Here is a 20673-nt window from a genome sequence, read left to right as displayed (position 1 = left end):
GAACGGAGGTAGGTCGAGTCGTTACTCCCTGGGCCGTGTCTTGCCCCATCGTCACCTGTGAAGGACCCGGAAGCTCTACCGGTCAACCATTGAGCTTCGCTTTTTGACTCGGCTGAGTCAAAGCGCAGTGGCGCTTTTGCTGGTTGGAGTCGTAACTCCCAGCCCGACCAGAGATACAGGGACTGCCAGCTGTAACGCACACCAGGAGGTGTTTGCCGCGTTACAGACTCGGAAGTCCACAGGATCGATCGAGCGGCTGCTCTCGGTTCAGTCTTCTTGCTTTTGATTGGGGTATCGGTGACGCATCACCAGGAGGTGACTCCGCGTCCCGGTGCAGTCGGAGGAAGAGGTTGAGCGGCTGCTCCCTTCAGGTAGAGACCCCGGCTGGGTGTTTCCCTGACTCCTCGATTCTCCCCAACACTCGTCGTGCCCCTCACAGCCTACCGATTGGTATTGTCGGCCATTTCATTTCTGCCCTCTGTTGGCATACGCCGGGATCGGCGTATATGCAGAGGACGGTTAGGACCATCCGTGCTGTGGGCTGGTAACGTACTTAGCCTGGAGGATTCCAGTGACTATAACTTTTGTTTATTCGTTGTATTGTTTTTGCCTTCATTAAAATAACTAACCCTTCACAAGTGGTTGCGTCCTCATTATCGTGTCTGTTAAACGATCCTGAGACGTTCAGGGCGTTACAAAATATCCGACCGTAATAACACTAACTGTCTCCCGGTCGATAACAGACATGGCAACACTTGATGATGTGCTGGCTGCTTTAGCGACCGTGCAAGTTGAAGTGGCTGCCTCTAGGCAAGAAACAGCCGATGTAAAAGCCAGACTGGATGCTATCCAATTGGACCCGCTCACGCCCAGCACCTCCCTCACGAACCAGACCCCTGCGGTAGTAGTGGAAATGCCGGTAGCCATCCCCTTGGCAACACCAGAGAGGTACAGTGGGGATCCTAACACAGTGCAGGTATTCCTCACACAAGTGGCGCTACATTTATCGTGCAAACCAAAGGCGTTCCCCACGAGTCAGGCTTGTGTGGCTTTCCTTATTTCCTATTTGGCTGGAAACGCGGCACAATGGGCCGTACCTCTGGTGAGCAGGGACGACCCCATCTTATGTGATTGGGGTGCTTTTCGCGAGGAATTCCTGAAGGTATTCGACAGAAGGGCTGACTCATACACGGCGGACCGTGAAATGCTTGAGTTGAGACAGGGATCCAACGACCTGGTGCAGTATCTCAACGCGTTCCGACGGCTAGTTGCGGAAACCAAGTGGCCTGTTGCTAAACAGACGGCGCTCTTCCATCACGGGCTGTGCGATGAGCTCAAAGACGCCGTGGCTCATATTGACCCTCAACCCAAGACATGTGAGGGCCTTATCAACCTGGTATTACGGCTGGAACATAGGCTGAGTGAAAGAAAAGGGGATCATGGGAGAAAAGGAAAATCCCTTCCATCCTATGTGACGGTGGGAAGTCCTGAAACTTCCACCGCATCCAAGGGAGAACCCATGGACATCGGCGCAATACGAGCGAGCCTCACAGCCACGGAGAAAGAGTCACGCCGTAAACAAGGATTGTGCCTATATTGTGGCAAAAAAGGCCACTACGTACGTGAATGCCCTGCCAAACCGAAGACGTCACGTTATCGGGCCAACCGGTCGGTAACAGCCGTGGTGGACATACCGGCGGAAAACTAGAGGACTCCCAGACCAAAGAAGGGGCATCTCGGAGTCACTCATCCATCCCTTCACTCTCCAACTCGGTCACTAAGGGACACCGACACCTGTTTCTCACGGTGCACGTGGGAGTGCATGACCAGTGGATACCCGTTGTGGCCATGGTGGATTCAGGGGCCACTGGCATGTTTATGGACCACAACGAGGCATGCAGGCTAGGGCTAGTGCTTCTTCCCAAAGCTGTACCCGAAGACGTCTATGCTGTAGACGGAAGGCGATTGGTGACGGGGCCCATCGGGCAGCACACGGGGGTCCTTCCGATGAGATATGGGAGGAACCATTTGGAACAAATCGATTTTAACATCATCCGAGCGCCCCAATATGGCGTCATATTGGGATTGCCGTGGCTACAGAAACACAACCCCTCTGTGGATTGGCCAACACATCGCGTCGAAATGACGTCACCGTATTGCATCCTGCATTGTGGAAAAAGAACGGAATCCCTTGACGCAGATGAGAGCGGGAGTCAGACGGTGGCTACAGCGGCAGAAAAAGATGTGGCTCTCCCCCAGGCTTATCACAGTTTTGAGGATGTATTTGATGAGGTGAAGGCGGAAGTGCTACCACCACATAGACAGTTTGACTGCCAGATCGACCTGGTGCCAGGGGCCAGCGTTCCCAGCGGCAGGCTGTATGCCCTGACGGAGCCTGAAAACGTGCATCTCCGGGGGTACCTGGATAAACTCCTCAAGCTAGGATTCATCCGCCCGTCCAAGTCTCCGGCCGCCTCGCCACTCTTCTTCATCCCGAAAGCTAATGGGGAGCTGAGAGCCTGTGTGGACTTTAGGGCATTGAATGCGATAACCATAAAGAATAGGTACCCCTTGCCTCTCATCAGTGTACTGCTGGAACAGGTCAAGAAAGCTCGTATCTACACCAAGTTGGATTTGAAAGGGGCATACCATCTGGTGCGCATGAGGGACGGAGATGAGTGGAAGACCGCCTTTAAGACCAGGTTCGGCCTTTTTGAGTACCTCGTCATGCCGTTCGGTCTGTGCAACGCCCCGGCAGCCTTTCAGTACTTTTTGAATGAGGTATTCAGAGAGGAGTTGGATATCTACGTGGTCGTATATATCGACGACATCCTCATCTACTCGTCCAGTGTGGAGGAGCACGTACACCACGTCAATGCTGTGCTCCAAAAGTTGAGGGAAAACAAGCTGTTTTGTAAACTCAGCAAGTGTGACTTCCACGTCACGTCCGTGGAATTCCTCGGAGTGATGCTGAGTCCAGAGGGACAGGAGATGGCAGAACGAAAGATCAAGGCGGTGAAAGAATGGCCGGTGCCCCAAAGCGTGAAGGACGTCCAAAGTTTCATTGGCTTCGCCAACTTTTACAGGCGGTTTATAGATGGATTTTCAGGATTGGTGGCCCCAATCACACAGCTACTGAGGAAGTCCAAGGAGTTTGTCTGGTCCCCTGAAGCGAACACAGCCTTTGAGGCCCTGAAAAGCGCCTTTGGTAAGGCGCCGGTGTTGGCTCACCCCGATCCGGATCTCCCCTACGTGGTGGAAGCGGACGCTTCGGATGTGGCGCTGGGGGCTATCTTGTCCCAACGCAACCACGACACAGGGGTGCTTCATCCCGTTGCGTACATGTCCCGCAAACTCAACGACGCCGAACGCAACTACCATATTGCGGAGAAGGAGCTTCTCGCAATCAAGGACGCCTTCACCGAATGGAGGCATTGGTTGATGGGGGCAAGACATGTGGTATCGGTGTACACGGACCATCGGAATCTACAGTTCATGACGGCCACAAGACACCTTTCTCCCAGGCAGCTGCGGTGGATGATCTTCTTTGCGGGGTTCAACTTCCGCATCACATATCGGCCGGGGACGGAAAACCGGAAGGCGGACGCCCTGTCCCGTCAATCTGCAGTTAAGGAACCATTGCCTGCGACCGAGCGTTCCATCATTTCCCCGAGGATGGTATTGGGGGTTATCCAACCGGATACTTTCCTGAGGGGAATAAAGAGAGGGATCAGGTCATTCGCATGGCGGAGGTGGCTCCTCAGTCACAGAGAATGGCAGCTGAAGGACGGGATACCCCTGAAGGGCAGGTGCCTGTTGATACCCACGCCTAGGCTAAGGAAACAAGCATTCATCTGGTGCCATGACTCTCCATGCGCAGGTCATTTGGGCTTTGAAAAAACGGTGGCTAGCATGGGACGGCATTTCTGGTGGCCAACCATGAGAGTGGATGTCAGGAGGTGGGGACAGGAGTGTCCTACGTGTGCTACCATGAAGGCCGACCATGGCCGAACCCAAGGGCTCTTACATCCACTTCCGACCCCGGATAGACCATGGGATAGCATATCACTGGACTTCGTGGTGGGCCTACCGGTAGACCAGGGGATGACGGCAATACTGGTGGTGGTGGATTACTTGACGAAAATGGGGCACTTCATCCCCTGCAAGAGAGTCCCTACGGCCGGGGAATTGGCGTCACTACTCCTAAAGAATGTGGTACGACTGCATGGATTACCTGGGGTGATCGTGTCGGACCGGGGGTCGCAGTTTACTGCGCAATTCTGGAAGACTTGGTGCACTGCGCTGCATGTTAAGACCGCCCTGTCCACCAGCTACCACCCTCAAACGGACGGCCAAACCGAGCGCCTGAACCAAACGCTCAAACAGTATCTGCGATGTTTTGTGGACCAGGGCAGGGAAGAATGGGTCGACTTGCTATGGGTTGCAGAGATAGCCTATAACAACGCCACTCACAGCTCCACACAGTCATCTCCGTTCTATAGCAACTATGGCCAACATCCCAGGTTCTTGCCATTTCTACATCCGTTCAGAGAGGACAGGATTCCCGCCACAGCGGACAGGGTGGCACACATAAAAGACACGTTGATGCGCTCAAGGGCTGTCCTAATAGAGGCCAAGAGACGATACAAGGCTGCGACCGACAGGAAGAGAAGGCCCGGGCCACTGTACCGCACTGGAGACTACGTCTGGATATCCACAAGAAACATGAGGTTTCGAAAGAACAGTGTGTTCCATCCCAAGTACATGGGCCCCTATCGCATTACCAAGTGTATGGGTCCCGTGAACGTGAAGGTGTGCTTGCCCCAGTCATTGCGGATACACCCTGTCTTTCATGTATCATTGCTCAAACCAGCACCCTCCAAGCCGTCTGGGACACCTAGGCCGGTATGCGTGGTGTCGGAGGTGGAGTATGAAGTGTCGGGCTTACGGGCGTCCAAATGGCGCAGGGGGAAGCTGTGGTACCTGGTTGCGTGGAAAGGCTATGGCCCGGAGGAGCAATCATGGGAACCGGCTGAAGGGGTTCATGCTCCGCGCTTGGTCTCCTTGTTCCATCGGCGTTTTCCTGCCAGCGCTGGACCCGTGGGGAGCCGCTGAGAGGGAGGATGTACTGTCAAGAATTCCTGTCATGCGAGGGGAGGAAAACGGTAACCAGCGTAAACGGACTACATCTCCCAGGATGCTTAGCGGTTGAGATGTTATGTAAACAGGAGAGCTGTTACATAACTCAAGGAAAACACGCCCTTATGTAAACAGGAGAGCTGTTACATAACTCAAGGGAAAACACGCCCTTATGTAAACAGGAGAGCTGTTACATAACTCAAGGGAAAACACGCCCTATAAAGGGAAGAACCGGGAGGTACAAGGCTGTCGGATATTGTGTTTACACCGACGTACCTGCTTCGTGAAGAGCAGTGTTCCGGAGTGGTGCTCCAGTAAGGCAAGAACGGAGGTAGGTCGAGTCGTTACTCCCTGGGCCGTGTCTTGCCCCATCGTCACCTGTGAAGGACCCGGAAGCTCTACCGGTCAACCATTGAGCTTCGCTTTTTGACTCGGCTGAGTCAAAGCGCAGTGGCGCTTTTGCTGGTTGGAGTCGTAACTCCCAGCCCGACCAGAGATACAGGGACTGCCAGCTGTAACGCACACCAGGAGGTGTTTGCCGCGTTACAGACTCGGAAGTCCACAGGATCGATCGAGCGGCTGCTCTCGGTTCAGTCTTCTTGCTTTTGATTGGGGTATCGGTGACGCATCACCAGGAGGTGACTCCGCGTCCCGGTGCAGTCGGAGGAAGAGGTTGAGCGGCTGCTCCCTTCAGGTAGAGACCCCGGCTGGGTGTTTCCCTGACTCCTCGATTCTCCCCAACACTCGTCGTGCCCCTCACAGCCTACCGATTGGCATTGTCGGCCATTTCATTTCTGCCCTCTGTTGGCATACGCCGGGATCGGCGTATATGCAGAGGACGGTTAGGACCATCCGTGCTGTGGGCTGGTAACGTACTTAGCCTGGAGGATTCCAGTGACTATAACTTTTGTTTATTCGTTGTATTGTTTTTGCCTTCATTAAAATAACTAACCCTTCACAAGTGGTTGCGTCCTCATTATCGTGTCTGTTAAACGATCCTGAGACGTTCAGGGCGTTACAACTGTATACCCGGTACACAATAATAAAAAAACCCTGCAAGGTGCAACTCAGTTATTGGCTCTATGTACCTTGGGTGCTTAGTGAACCGACAAGCCTCATGTATCTCCGCAACCAGAAGGGTCCTGCAGACGTAACGGTATATAGCTTTCAAAAATCTACCATACTTAGAAGAAGTTACAGGTGACAATGTAGGCACAAATGGCTGTTTATTTCAACTAAATTTCAATATTCTTTTATTACTTCTGTTACTTTCTATAAGAAACCTTGAAGGATCAACACAAATGACCCCTTGCTAAATTCAGAATTTTTGTTTACTTTTTAGAAATGTATAGCTATCCGGGATCCATTATTGCTTTCACACCCACTCCTACCACTAACTGGAAGGAGGTTGAAAGCACACAAAATTGTAAAAATAGGCTATGTCCCAGTAAAATGCCAAAACTGTGCAGAAAATGTTGGTTTTCTGACAAAAGTCTGCCTGTATCTAAAATCTGGGAAGATGGCGATTTTAGCACCACAAACCCTTTGGTGATACCATTTGCAGGGAAAACAACAGACGCTTTCTTCTGCAGCACTTTTTTCCCCATTTTCTCCCCAAACTGTTGCTGAATTTTGCCTAATTGCTCAATTCCCCTTCCCCTCCCCCCCCCCCCCAAGGGAATCAACAAACCCTGGGTACCTTTAGAATCCTTATCATGTTGGAAGAAATGGACGCCAATTTGACATGGATACCTTACATGGGCAAAAGGTTATGGGGGCCTAAGCACAAACTTCCCCAAATAGCCAAAAAAGGGCATGGTACAGGAGGGGGGTGGGGGGGGAGGCCTGTCAGGGAAAAGGGTTAAAGGATGAGAGAAAGGGTTCGTGGAGGCATGCCTCCTCTTTCCTGAAGCAAAGGAATTGCATTACACTCTAAAGGCCAAAGTGATGGATGATTGAGCTAGCCAAGAACTCTGGGCAAATCCTGTGAAAAAGAGTCCTCTGTGATTGAAACAAAGATCTTATAGCCTGTAACTATGAAGAAATCGTTTTGGGCTAAAGGGAAAAGTCTTGCGAATGTATTCTTCAATAAACTCGTGCATGAATCCCCACAACCGGTCTTCTGGTAATATGTTTGTTGATTGTATGTTTTCATCAGAATTAATATAGATTTATGAGGAACATTAGCAAGTTGTTTACTACTTAGAAACTGTTTAACCTGGCCCCATTAGACGATGCTGTGTCAGCCTTCGGCCACGTCCACTAAGACCCTACCTAAATGTTTGAGAAATGCTGCATAAATAATTCATTTTGTAGCAAATAGTGCGTCTTCTAAAAAGACAGAAAGACATAAATACCTATTGGGCATGTGGTAAAAGTTGAGGACACTCTGACCTGATTAATGGTGGTTAGTCAAATTCTAGCAAATGAGGAAGTAGCTCCCATGTATTGACTAGAACAAATGTGTTCTGCAAAATGCTGCCAACAACGGACACTATTACAAATGACAATATTATTATACTAGAATCACCACGATAAAATATACAACACTTTCTTAAGACATCAGGTCTTGAACTCAGATTTCAACTAAAATTAAGCAGTACCTGTGGGTACCTACTTATGAATTTGCAAGAGGCAGTAGTAGTCAGGAAAAGTAGACTGAAATAAGTTTACTGACTGAAGTCATATGTATCTTGGGCCAAACAGCATTTTGGGGCCACCACTCATACAACGTTTTGAGAGTCCAAACAAATATAATGTTATTTAATATGTGCATCATTTAGTCTGTCAACTGCACTATATACAAATTTGGAAGGTGTGGACTCCAATTTACACTCCCCTGTTTTATTTACATCTGTCTACTACTGTGACATCCTCAACACGCCTAAGTAACCAAACCCCTGTACGCACCACTTTATAAAACTCAAAAATACAGAATTTCTTATCCTCACGTTTAGATTGTTACTCCAGTTCACAAAAGTCTTCGAAATGGCTATTACGCGTGAGCTATTCTATGTTTACCTGAATGGCGTGTTTTTGCCGTGAAAAGTACTTTTAAGCCCCCAGGTAGCAGCAACCCCACGCACCTACACAAAAAAACACTACAGTGATAAATCCTACAGTCCGTGTTGAAAATATGTAAATTTAGTACACTTACTTCCAGGTAATCAAGTTACTTCTATAAAATAGTTTTTGGCAGCTACCTCGTATGATACAGAAACATGCAAGAGCAGAATGATAGAGCTCAAGTAGGGCCAACTGCTAACGGTGCCAGAAATCTTGGGGTGCTGACTCCATGATTCCACCCCAGCCGATTAAAGGATATCCGGAGGAGTCAGCACCTTGGGCAGCAACTCCGAGAAGAGAGTCAGTGCCCGGAGCGATCACAACATCCAGAGAAGCATCGGGGAGAGCAACCTACGGAGGACATTGAGCATCCTTGGTAGCAACCTCCTTAGGGCAGTCGGAAACCCTCAAAGTAGAGGCAGCATCTGGAGCTGCAACTCGCAGAGGAGAGTCAGCGGCAGAAACCCCAGACAGCGCCAGTGAGTGCACAGGGCAAAAAATGTAACTGCCCCACTCCCATCACCACAGAGAGTCAAAATCCGTGGCAGGCTAGGTAAAGGAGGGACGATCATCAGCAAAGCATGAAGCGATAACCAGTATCCACTTCGCCCCAAATCCCCTAAAACGAATATATACTGCTGTACAACCTAGCAGCACAAGGGAAGTACACCCTACCCGCGGGAAGAACATACACGCTAGGATGTAATAGCCAGCCAGTCTTTATTATCCCACCGTGGAAGGAATAAACAAGGAGAAAGAATGCAATAACCAACCGACTTCCAGTTAATGGAAGTGATTGGGCTCCTCCTGGATTTGTTGCTATAATTGAGTATATTTAGTTCATCTCAAACTTTTTTCACTGTCCTAAAACACTACGTGACATTTGTAAATGCTCTTCTTCAAGACGGCTTTCCTTATTGCTCTCGGGTCTATTTTTTGAGCGTTTCCAAAAGTTTTTATAAATGAAGAAGGACCAGCCCCAGAGAGGATTCCACTGTAAGCTACAGTAATAACCAGGAAAGTAGCACAGGGAAATTAACTTCAACCTCCTGCTACCCCCCGGTCAAGATAACGTATTTGCTCTCTCCACGTGCCGCCCCCTTCCTCGACGCCCCACCCCAGCACAACAACTCACCCGCTTGCTCGCTGTAGCCTGCCGCGGACATGCCTCAACTCTCTGCACCTGTCCTACACCAGAGACCAATCGCCGACACGCCTCTACACTGACAGTCGACTCCGCCCCATGCCAGCCGCTACCAAGGCAACCGGACAACGGCCCAATTGCGATTTACTTCCGGGGTTGTCACACCAGCCCTACAAGGGAAACCTTTCACTGTCCCAGGAAAGGAAACGCGTTTATTTTCTACGGGCACTATCGTCACTATCGCTGCTCTTCGCATCTAGGCAGCACAAACACCACATGTGCTTAAAACGTCCTCGATAATCACGAACGAGGAACTGTAGGATGGGACTCTGTAGCAGAAAGCTACAACAGGAAAATTAAACAATAACATTTAACAAAAGAAAGGAAGGACCACAAGTTTGTAGAACACCACTATAACGCTAACGTATCTTATGAATGTGCCAGCTCTGCGCGCCATGCTGCTGGATAAACAGTTTAGAAACCTTCATTTTCATTCGACAGCAGGCATTTTTTGTGCACGGCATGCTTTTTGCTTGCCAAGCTGTGCAACTATCTTAAAATTATATGCCTTCAAGACATGCAATTTGGGATGAAAGTGTATATGGGAACAACAATGGTAGGGGCTGCATCCACTTTCACATGAAAGTGTAATGAAGTAGCTTTGGGATAGGTGGCCTACCGATGGCAACACTCGGTAATTTTTGTGATGGGCCAACGTTCACTGTGACACACTGTTAAGTGGAGGGCGTAATTTTGCATGTTCATTATATTCATGCTAACCTGTGGTGTCGCTGGGGGGCCTAAGCAGGTAAGCTCGTGGGGCAGGCCTAGCACGTGGAGCCCAATAACCACACGGGATAGGGGGAGGAGCCAAGATGGCGACCGGAGCAGACGCTTGAGCGCCCGGCTCCGTCGGTCCGTGGCCTCGGACTACTATCCTGATGCTCATCCTTGCCGATTCTCGAGGTGCACCGTGTGCGAAGACGCGCTGACCGCGCTGCTGCTTTCCCGGAGTCTCAACCCGCCCGGATGCCCGAGTTCTGGGTGCTTTTGTCCTCGGCACTGAAACCCTGCGCCCTTACGGCCTTTGCCGGCCTCCTGGAAGCTCCGCAGTTACCGGACCAGCTAGCGCTAACCTGAGCCCCGCGGTCCCGATCTCGCCTCGCACCATGGATCGTTGCCGGATGAGCCCGGGGAGAGACGGCCGGACACCTTCTGCACCCTGTGCCTGACGGGCTGGAGCTGTGGGGTGGGCCCCGGTGCGGTGAGTCTCCTGCCCCGCTCTGAGGACCGAGCTGCGGGGGGCTGCTGCCCCCTTTGCCTATTGCCTAGCCAGCGGCGAGGGGGACCGGCGAGAAGATAAGCGACTGTCGGCCTTTCCTGTTGCGGCGTAGACCTGAGGGGAATTGACCCCTTGCCACGACCCCCCCCCTGGCCATTGCACCGTATAGCGGCAAAACATGGCGTTGAGTGCCTGCTCGCGGCTGGGGGGTGATACTCCGGTCTCGCCCGCTGCCCACTTCGCCCTCCCTCTTCCGGACACCAGCTCCACAGTGCCGTCCCGGATTGCTGCCGATGTTGGGGCCCAGCTTCCGCTGACATGCGGCTCCGTTCTGGCTGTCCTGCGGGACTTTCAACTACAGATGTGCGCTGGCCTGCAGGCGCTGAGTGAGAGGTTTGACCCCATACTGTCGGCTGCGGGCCGTGAGCGCACTGTTTGTCATCCACGGGGCGTGGGTCTCCCGGTGCTCTTGTCCTCTTGCGGGGACGCAGCGGCGGTGTATGATTGTGCTACACTGGTGCCTTCATCTAGCGCTCCCGGCGCCCAGGGTCCACCGCTCTCCACCTCAACTGCGGATACTTTGTCCCCCTGGTCATGGCTGCCTGCTTCATTGTTCCCTGCCTCACCGCGTCCGCGAGGCTATCCTGCTATTGCCAGGTTTGGATTTTATGTGGTGCAACGAGGGACCCCAATCGGTGGTCGGCGGCCATTTCGTGATCCTACTTCACCATCCTCTCACAAGCGGCCATCTTGTCTTTGTCTGCTCGGGACACGGGGCCTTCACGCAGGAGCTGGTTTAATCCCAAGCCCGCGATCGGGCCAGGGCTAGACTGACTTCTATCGCTATGGTTTATGGACGGGCTGGCCTGGGACTGGGACTGTATGTATGTTTTGCGCGCACTCGTCGCGACTTGTATCCCTTGCTTAAACTGTGGTGCCATGGTATCTTTGCATGCCGTTTTTTGGCGTAGAGGGCTTCCAGTGTGTGGGGGCCATAACTGGCTGATGGTTCGGGGCGCTCTGGTGTCCAGTGGGCTCCTCCCCACCTTCTTTTCTGCTTTCTTCCCTTCTTTACTCTGTTCCTACTTTCTCTCTTCTCTATATTTCGGGTTCATTGGGCGACAGGCACTATGCTGGGGGGGGGGTAGGCCGTAGCCTCCGCATTGGTGTAGGGTGGGGGGGTAATACTCTGTTCTCAATTAGTTCTATGGGCCTTTCTTCTTTTATGTCTCTCTGCTCTACTTTCTTCGATTCGGGGTCCGGGTGTGGGGTGGATCGAGTGGGGGCGGCTCTGGAGGGGCGCGTACTTGCTCATGTGACTATCCTGATATATCTCTGCACCGCCTCACTGATTGAGATTTTACTCCCATTGTTGTGCTTACTGATGTTGCTGCTCGCCCGTGTGGTGAAGCTATCTTGCGGACTCGAATCTACTCTGCTCTTATCCTTCATTGACTTTTTTTTTTCTCTGATAAAATTATCAAAAAACTTAAAATTAACCTTCACCTCTCCTTCCCCGGGTTTCAAAGATATCTCCAGTATGTAACTCATAACCTGTTGTTAATCCTGACCGTTGATGCACGGGGGCTGTAATGTGGGTATCAGTGCTTTACTGTATCGTGGCCGGCCTGACGGTTGTAGGCCCGTATTTGTTCTTTTAAGATGCACGAATAAAGGTTTTTAAAAAAAAAAAAAAAAAAAAAATAACCACACGGGACACTTGTGTTACTTGCTTGCCGTCTCCGCAGCCGTGGCGCTTCTGCCTACGTGTCTGCGTGACGTCATATTTATTAACGCACGTACAACGAACTGACGTGCACACCATCGCGTGTCACGTCAGGGACGAGTATCGCGACGCTACATTCCTCCCCAACACACAAAACAAAAACATGATACAACCCCCGGGTCCGTGATTACACCCCCAGGCATGGACAACAGGTTTCACAGTGTCCCTCACTCTGCAGCTTAAAGTCCCAACAAGAAAAAAACTTAAACAGTCTTACTTTACGTAGTCTCGTAACCGGCAAGAGGGCGCGGGGTGCGGCCTCAGGTCGTATCGCACTCCGCCACGTTCCACGGCAGCATCCTGACCTCCGCTCCCAGAGTCACCCTCTGCGTCGTTCTCTCCGGCCTCGGGCACGCCCGCTACTCCAGGCGGCAAGGTCTCTGGCCGGTGTTGCGTAGTATCATGTCCTTGACCTGTGGGCTCTTCTCTCTCACCCGCCTGGCCCTCGGGTTCTGAGAGTCCTTCCTCTCGCGGCATGTCCCTCATGACCCTGTCCTGGCGTCGTTCATCCCCTCCAGAGGGCACGGGAACTTTCTTGAAGAACGAGACGTTCCTCGTTATCCTTTCAGCACCCTTCCGGGCTGTCACGCACGTGCCTCGGACTTTCTCCACCATCCAGGGCTGAGGTTCGAAGTTCAAACGAAATTTGCCCCCTGGCACCCGATTGCGAATTAGTACATGGTCACCTGGGGCTATTGGTGAGGACACAGCCCTCCTGCGGGCGTCGGCTTGGGCAAACGCTCCACGTCGATGCGCATCAATGGCACTGTCATTGGGAGTTTCGGGCTGCCATTCTGGGTGATGTGGTATTGAATCGGTGACAACCCGCCCCATTAGCAAGTGCGCGGGAGCCACTCCCGTGATGGAGTGGGGCGTTTGGCGATAGCTCCGGAGGAATGTGAAAATGGCAAGTTCTACAGACTGGCTCTTTTCGTGGGCGATCCGTATCACTTTGTTGAGGGTCCTCATGAAGCGTTCTGCTTCTCCGTTCGCTTGAGGCCATCGGGGGGTGATTCGCCGGTGGTGAATCCTGAGAGCCTGTAGGTACGCTGCGAAGTCTTGGCTCTGAAACGGTGATCCATTATCGGTTCTGATCTCTTTAACAATGCCATGGGTTGCCATGATTTTCTCGAGCTTCGGGATTACTTCCTGAGCACTCAGAACAGTCAGTATCTCAAACTCCGGGTACTTGGAGTGATCATCTATGGCCACCAAGGTGTGCCGTCCGTCTGGCAGGCTGCCGAAATCGACGCTGATCTTTGACCAGGGCCTCCTCGGGCGAGGCTCCATCACCACAGGGGCCGGCCGGGGCACTTCACCGGTTAGCTGACACGCCTGGCACTCTCGAACGGTAGCCTCCACAATTTCGTCCATGAGAGGGAACCATACTTTGGTTCGGAGTCGTGACTTAGTCTTGACCATGCCCTGGTGACCGATATGGGCTAGATCCACCACTCTCTGGGTGAGGGACATCGGTATAACCAGCCGGTGGCCTCTCAACAGGCATCCAGTCTCGTCTTCCGTCAGTTCTGTCCTCACGTGGTACAAGCTCTCCATTATCTGCTTCGCCTGAGGCGTCAGGCTCTTCCACTCCTCTCGGGCGCGGGTCCAGCTATTGTCTCGGACCGCCATTCTCGCTCTTTGTAGGCACTCGTCTTCACTGGTGGCCTGGGACAGGCTAGCCATGGACACTGGCCGGGGGCATGACCGCGCCGTGACTCACCGGACGTACTCTTCTGTTTCTGCCGCCTCTTTTATTTCTCTTGGAGTTGCTGTGCGGGGGTGGCGAGATAGGTAGTCCGCCGGGTTTTCGCGCACCCGGCTGGTACTCAATCTTGCAGTTGTAGTCCTGCAGTTGCAACATCCACTTCTCTATCCTTGGCGGCGGCTTCGTTGAGGTGCCTGCGAACAGGGAGACCAATGGCTTATGGTCGGTGGTCACAACAAAGGGTTTGCCATAGACATACAAATGGAAGTGACGACACCCCCAATGAATGGCGATCGCCTCCTTTTCTATTTGAGAGTATCTCTGCTCCGTCTCAGTGAGTGACCGGCTGGCGAAGGCCACCGGGGCCCACTCCTCGGCATTCGTCTTCCGCTGCAGCAGGACTGCGCCCAGCCCGACTGGACCGGCATCAACGGCAATCTGTGTCAGCTTGGCCGGGTCGAAGAAGGCCAGCGTCGTGGCTTCGGAGAGTGCGTGTTTGACTTCCTCAAATGCTCTACTCTGGTCACTGTTCCATGTCCAGGGGGTTGATTCCTTTGTGAGTTCTCTCAGTGGCGCTGTGAGGTTCGCTAGATCCTTGATGAACCTGCCACAGTAATTCACCATTCCTAGAAAACTCCTCACCTCCGTGACATTTGCAGGAGCGGCTGCCTCCTTGATATCCTTGACCTTGTCCGGATCGGGGTTGACGCCATCAGCTGAGAAGATGTAGCCGAAGAACTGGATCTTCCGGCACAGGAATTCGCACTTCTCCCGATGTAGTGTGAGGCCTGCGTCTCGTATGCGTCGTAGCACCTGCACCAGTCTCTCGTTGTGTTCCGCTACCGTCGTGGCGTGTATCATGATGTCATCGCTGACGTTGAGCGCCCCGGGGATTCCAGCGATCAGCTCCTGTATTACATTCTGGAACACCTCCGCAGCGCTTGATACCCCGAAGCTCAGCCTCGTGTATCGCCTCAGACCTACATGAGTGGAGAACGTTGTTATGTTCCGAGACGCTTCGTCCAGAACTAATTGGTGATATCCCGAGCGGAGGTCCAGCTTTGAGAACCACTTGGCGCCGGCCATCTCCCCAACGATGTCATCGATAGTCGGGGTGATGTGTCGCTCCCTTTTGATGGCAACGTTCGGGAGCCTCATGTCCACACATATACGGACAGCGCCTGGCTGCTTGGGTTTCTTCGCCACGACAATTGGCGACACCCACGGGGTCGGTCCGGATACTTTCTCAATGATCCCCGCTGCCTCAAGCTTCTTCAATTCCGCTTCCACCAGTGGCCTGAGGTGGAATGCTATGCGGCGATGCCGGAGTGCTATCGGCTGGACCGTGGGATCGATGTGTAGGTGAACTTCTTTCCCCCGGAACTTGCCTATCCCTTGAAAGATTTCCTCGAACTCCTCCAGAGTATGGTGTACTGACTCTTGGTGTACCCCAAACGCGAAGGTTACCACTCCCAGATCTTCCGCCGCTCGACAGCCCAGGAGCATGCCTTGCCCGTCTTCGGTGACGTAGACGTTCGACGTGATGGACCTTGTCCCATGGGATATCACCGTTCTGAACTTTCCCCGTACTTTTAACGGTTCTTCCTGTCCATAGGCGAATACCGTGATAGTCGAGGGTTGTAGTGGGGGCTGTGGACGCATGGACTTGTGCATTGCGGCAGCCATGATATTGATGCTGGCTCCTGTGTCTACCACTGTTGTAACTTCCTCTGACCCTACTCGGATGCTGCATTGCGGCAGTCTCCTAGTCCGGCGGGCCGCCGTGCCTATCATGTGCACCCGGTGTATGACTTTTTCCTCCTCTTCATCGTCGTCCATGTCGCTGGCTCCCGGACCTCCTTCCTCGACCGTGTGCACGGCCTGGCGGGGCTTTCGGAAACCCTTCGATCGGCACACTTTCTCAAAGTGGTTGAAGCGTCCACACCCTCTGCATTTGGTCTCTCTTGCTGGGCATTCCGACGGGGCGTGGGGTGAGCCACCACAGTATCCACAGGACTTTTGCTGTTCTTGAGCAGCCGGGGCTGGCTTTTGTCGGGGCCACCTCTGTTTCGGCTTGACTGCCACGGCATTGACCGGCTCGGCCTTCACTGGCACTTGCAGTGCCGCCTCCATGTGTGCAGCGCGCGCCTTGGACAGTTCCTTCGTTCGGCCCATCGTCAGGATGTCCGCTAGGGGCTTACCGGATTCCTCCAAGATTCTCTCCCTGAGCTTGGCGGACGCACACCCTTGTATTATCTGGCCTCTTATCTCCTCCGTCTCGTCTCGAAACCCACAGGTGGCCGCTAAGTTCTTTAGACGAGCGTAGAATTTGTCGAGCGACTCCTCCGGCGATTGGCGCGCCTGGCGAAATATGAAGCGTTCATAGTCGCGGTTTGCCATTGGCTCAAAGTATTCGTTGAGAGCTGCTATGAGCGTCGTGTGCGTCTTGGGGGTGGCTTCCGCGAGCGTCTTCACTATGTTGTGAATTTCTTTCCCACCTAGGTGAATTATCATTGCGCGCTTTTGATCTCTGTGGACCTTCGTGGCCTCGAAAAAGATGCGCACTCTGTCCTCCCAGTCTCTCCACCGGGCTGCTACCGTCGATGGGGACCCCTCGACGGAGAACGGCTCTATTGGCGGGATTGTCGCCATGTTGCGCGTGCGTGGCTTGCGCAGGGTTGGACCTCCCTCTCTCGTGCGCCCTCACGCTGGGCGAGACCTTCTGGCACGTGTGCGGCTGGCGCTAGGCGAGACCTCTTCTCCCTTGGGCAGTTCAGATTCCCCTGGGCGAGACCTTCCGGCACGTGTGTCGCTGGCGCTAGGCGAGACCTCTTCTCCCTTGGGCAGCTCAGATTCCCCAGGGGGGCATGTGTGGGCCAGCCCCTCCCTTGTCCTACGATATTGAGGGTTTATGCAAGCTCAGGGGCACTTGACCCTACCTTCCTGGGCCTCCGGTGAGCAAGACGACGCTGTATGCCTCTACTGTCTTGCTTCCGTGGTGTGGATGCAGGGCACGGCAGACGCTGCGCGCTCCCCAGGTCAGGAGGGCAGGGCACGTGAGGTCCTTGAGACGCGCTGGGGCGCCGATGGCAGAGACGGCCCCAGCGCGAGCAGCCAACCACAATGGAGCGCTCCGGCGCTTCCGCGCGCGTCCTGGGCGGGCTATCAGCGCGGGGACTGCAGCGCGCTCCGGCGGGGCACGATCACCGCAAGCGAGGAGCGCTAACGGCCGCCACACCAACCGGACGCGCCGATTCTGAGCGGGGGCACGATCGCACCCTCGTCGCCAACTTGTGGTGTCGCTGGGGGGCCTAAGCAGGTAGGCTCGTGGGGCTGGCCTAGCACGTGGAGCCCAATAACCACACGGGACACTTGTGTTACTTGCTTGCCGTCTCCGCAGCCGTGGCGCTTCTGCCTACGTGTCTGCGTGACGTCATATTTATTAACGCACGTACAACGAACGTGCCCTGACGTGCACACCATCGCGTGTCACGTCAGGGACGAGTATCGCGACACTACACTAACCTACCCAATTCAGCATTGCTGCCAAGGTCAGATTCCTATGTGTGACATTTTCATAATTTCAGTGTAAATATGAGTGACGTTTCAATGACTATGAGGGACACTTTCTGGTGAGCAAAGTCAAGCACTGAAGATTAGGGAAGCATATAAATATCAGACATAACACCCATTTGCATGTCGAGATCGTCTGACGCATGCTGTGTGTGCTACCCAAGACCATTCACTAAAGGGCCTGGGCCATCTAGTGAATATGTCTCAATAGGTATCAACATCCAAGCAGACGTCATCAAAGAAAGAACATTTTGGAATGCTTACTGGTGGTGTTTGTTAGCAGTGCAGGAGAGGCCTGTTGCTTAGTGCCAATATCGGCGACACTCCCCATCTCTCCCACAGCAATATCTTGGAGAAATAATCAGACAAGACACATTCTTAGTGGAGAAAATTGCTGAAGGTTTATTTGCATAACAAATATGCCAACATGGTGGGTTATCTTACGGGCGATCCCAGGGCAGGCAGCCCCTCGCCGCCTGCCCACCTGATGAGCCAAAATTCACCGTGGCCCTAGCCAACCGGTGTTTGTTAGATTTGGGGGAGGGGATAGCCCCTCCCACCGGTGGACCACCAGCCCACCCCCTTACTCACGCCCCCCTCTAAGAGGGGCGGAGCGTTGAGGCAACCCCCGGTTGCTCAGGTCCACAACCGCCCGTAGGACTAACGGGGCGCCGTCGCTCCTCCAGGGTCCAACGCGAGGACCTCCCTGGGGATATTTGGCTTTAGCACCCTTACTGTGCTCGTGCAGAGGGTACCCTTCTGTACCTTACAGCCTCTGGATCGCCCTGTAACTCCGCCACAGCTCTGGGTGTGGCCACCGTCACAGCCAGGACCCCCACCAAGGTAGGGCTCTTCACCTCCCTATTGCTGATTCCAGGGCCTCTCCCATGTCCAGCAAAATAAGTCTATGCCCACTTGGAGGTGCGCCCCATCCTCTTAGAAACTCCCAGTGGACTTAACTGCAAAACGTCCAGAGATTGGAAAAACCAATCACCTTGTTAAAACTAAAATGCAAGCAGACTGATCCGGGGACATAGCCTCACATTCAAACCCCTGTCATAGAAGCGCAGCAAGTCCAATACAGAGTTAAAAGCCCCATCATTCTTGAGCTTAGATGCACCGGTACTGACTGCTCTTATTACCTGGAAATGTGTGGTGCGTCCCCTAGCTAGAAAACTTAGGGGTGTGTACAGACAATGCCTGGACACGTAAAGCCCAAGCTGTTAGCAGATCTACCTGCATAACCGAGACAAGAAGTCCTGCCAGAACTCTGTGTCCCTTTATCGCTCTGCCACTTTCTGATAATCAGTGGCCATGTCTGTCTCTGAACCTAACCCATGCTGCACGGGTTTAGGTGCGGGCCCTCAAGATCACTTCCCTGGCCCTAAACCACTTCTCACTCTAAGGGCAGACCTAGGCGCCCAAAACAAGGCACTGGTGGGTGCCGCCTACCCTTCCTACACAAGAGGTCGAACCCAAGCTACTTACTTTTCTGCTGCTCCACAGGCCTGAAATTGTAGCCCAGGGCCAACTTCTGGCACCTGACCCTTACTTGGACATGCCTGAGCTAAAAACCTACATCTAGAAGGCCTGCCAACATGCTGACCACCTCCCACGCCAGAGTGTTACGCCGCCACTCAGTAGCTCGGAACTAAACCAGGTATAGATGTCTCGAAAGACCCATCTCTAGGCGCATGCCTGCCACACATATCATTGCGTATCGTAATCTGTCAAAAACCAGGGCGCAAGGTAGCCTGCAGGGCTAAGCCTCCAAAGAAATCACCTGCTCCTGCGTGCAGACCACGCATCCCTTAATCGCCCGCCACAGAGACTTACATGTTACATGTAGCTGTTATGCACTAGCCCACCCTGACATGGCCAAAATTACAGTCACCGAATAATAGACCATGGCGTGCCCGCACTGGGCCCCTCCTAATGATACATTCTATATCTTAACCCTAAATTCAACTTGCAGGAAGCTAGAATACCCGTGCCAGTGTGACTAGGGGGTTGCAGTGTCCCTGCTGACAAGTCTTTAACCCTATGACCCATCCCTGAAAAGATCCTAGCTGAAGGAGTTTGTGCGGGCTGTCCTGGTCAACCAAAGGGTGTGGACAGACCTGAGTCTCCCTGCCCAGAACTTACCATAGACACCACAACACCCAAAAAAATTGCTCACCGACCTGAGTGCAGGAAGACACACTGGCTGGCCCATAGACCAGCGGACCTCTAACCCCAAACAAGGTGACCTGCCACAAACAACTAAAAATTGCCAATATGGTCACCCCGAATTCAGTAAACAGTACTGCTGGGAGCACAGGCCTCCAACTTCGCCACCCCTCGGCGAAAGGACAGGCCGTGATCATGCCCAAACCAAATGACACAAGCTACCCACCACACATGGCACAGTCCCCTTGCCAGGTTGATACGACCTTCTTACGCACCTACTGCAGGAGCCTGGGAATTGGTTCTTGTGCTCTGCATTGTATAAATTAGTAAAAGATGCACGTTTGAACTGGTAGCGGATAGCGTTGATAAAGCCTGCAAATACCTCACTCAGACCAACCCGCTAGCCAATGGCTTCCATTGAAACGGTGGTGGCAACAGACCTCAAAGCACATTTCCGGTAAACCCAAAGGACCAGTTCGCATAAGACATGGAATACGGGAACGGAGCACACTGGAGGGGGGAGGGGAAGCAGGGGTGGGAAGGAGATAATAGATGGGTTGTTGGGAAGGGTTGAATGATTCGGAATATGTTTGCTGCAAAATATGAAGATGTTAAGATGTTGATTGCAAACTAAAACAATAAAAAAACTTTTTAAAAAACAGACCTCAAAGCACCGGAGGCGGTACAATGGAGTACAGCTCTGATCTAACAGATGCCCCTTGCATCAGATATCAACAATACCCTCATGGCTGAAAGCTGCTCAGTGCTTCTGATGCATCAGCACCCCCAGCCAGCTAACCCTGATA

General features: G+C 52.9%; 1 protein-coding gene across 4 annotated transcripts in view; it reads right to left on the bottom strand.

Moving 5' to 3' along the window:
* INPP5B (inositol polyphosphate-5-phosphatase B) overlaps nucleotides 1-20673 on the bottom strand; it is a 957269-nt gene that overhangs the window by 647412 nt on the left and 289184 nt on the right. The window contains exon 1 of one of the 4 annotated variants that reach the window (XM_085647877.1): nucleotides 9341-9430. The exons of the other annotated variants lie outside the window; for them this stretch is intronic. Coding sequence (XP_085504003.1) covers nucleotides 9341-9371 — 31 coding nt within the window. The 5' untranslated portion in view covers nucleotides 9372-9430. Of the gene's footprint in view, nucleotides 1-9340; nucleotides 9431-20673 lie in introns of those variants that run through there. 4 annotated transcript variants of the gene reach the window in all.

Source organism: Triturus cristatus, chromosome 3_2 (genome assembly GCF_964204655.1).
Source record: "Triturus cristatus chromosome 3_2, aTriCri1.1, whole genome shotgun sequence".
Lineage (NCBI taxonomy): Eukaryota > Metazoa > Chordata > Amphibia > Caudata > Salamandridae > Triturus > Triturus cristatus.
The sequence above is the reverse complement of the archived record's forward strand: the minus strand, read 5'-3'. Positions and strand labels throughout refer to the sequence as shown.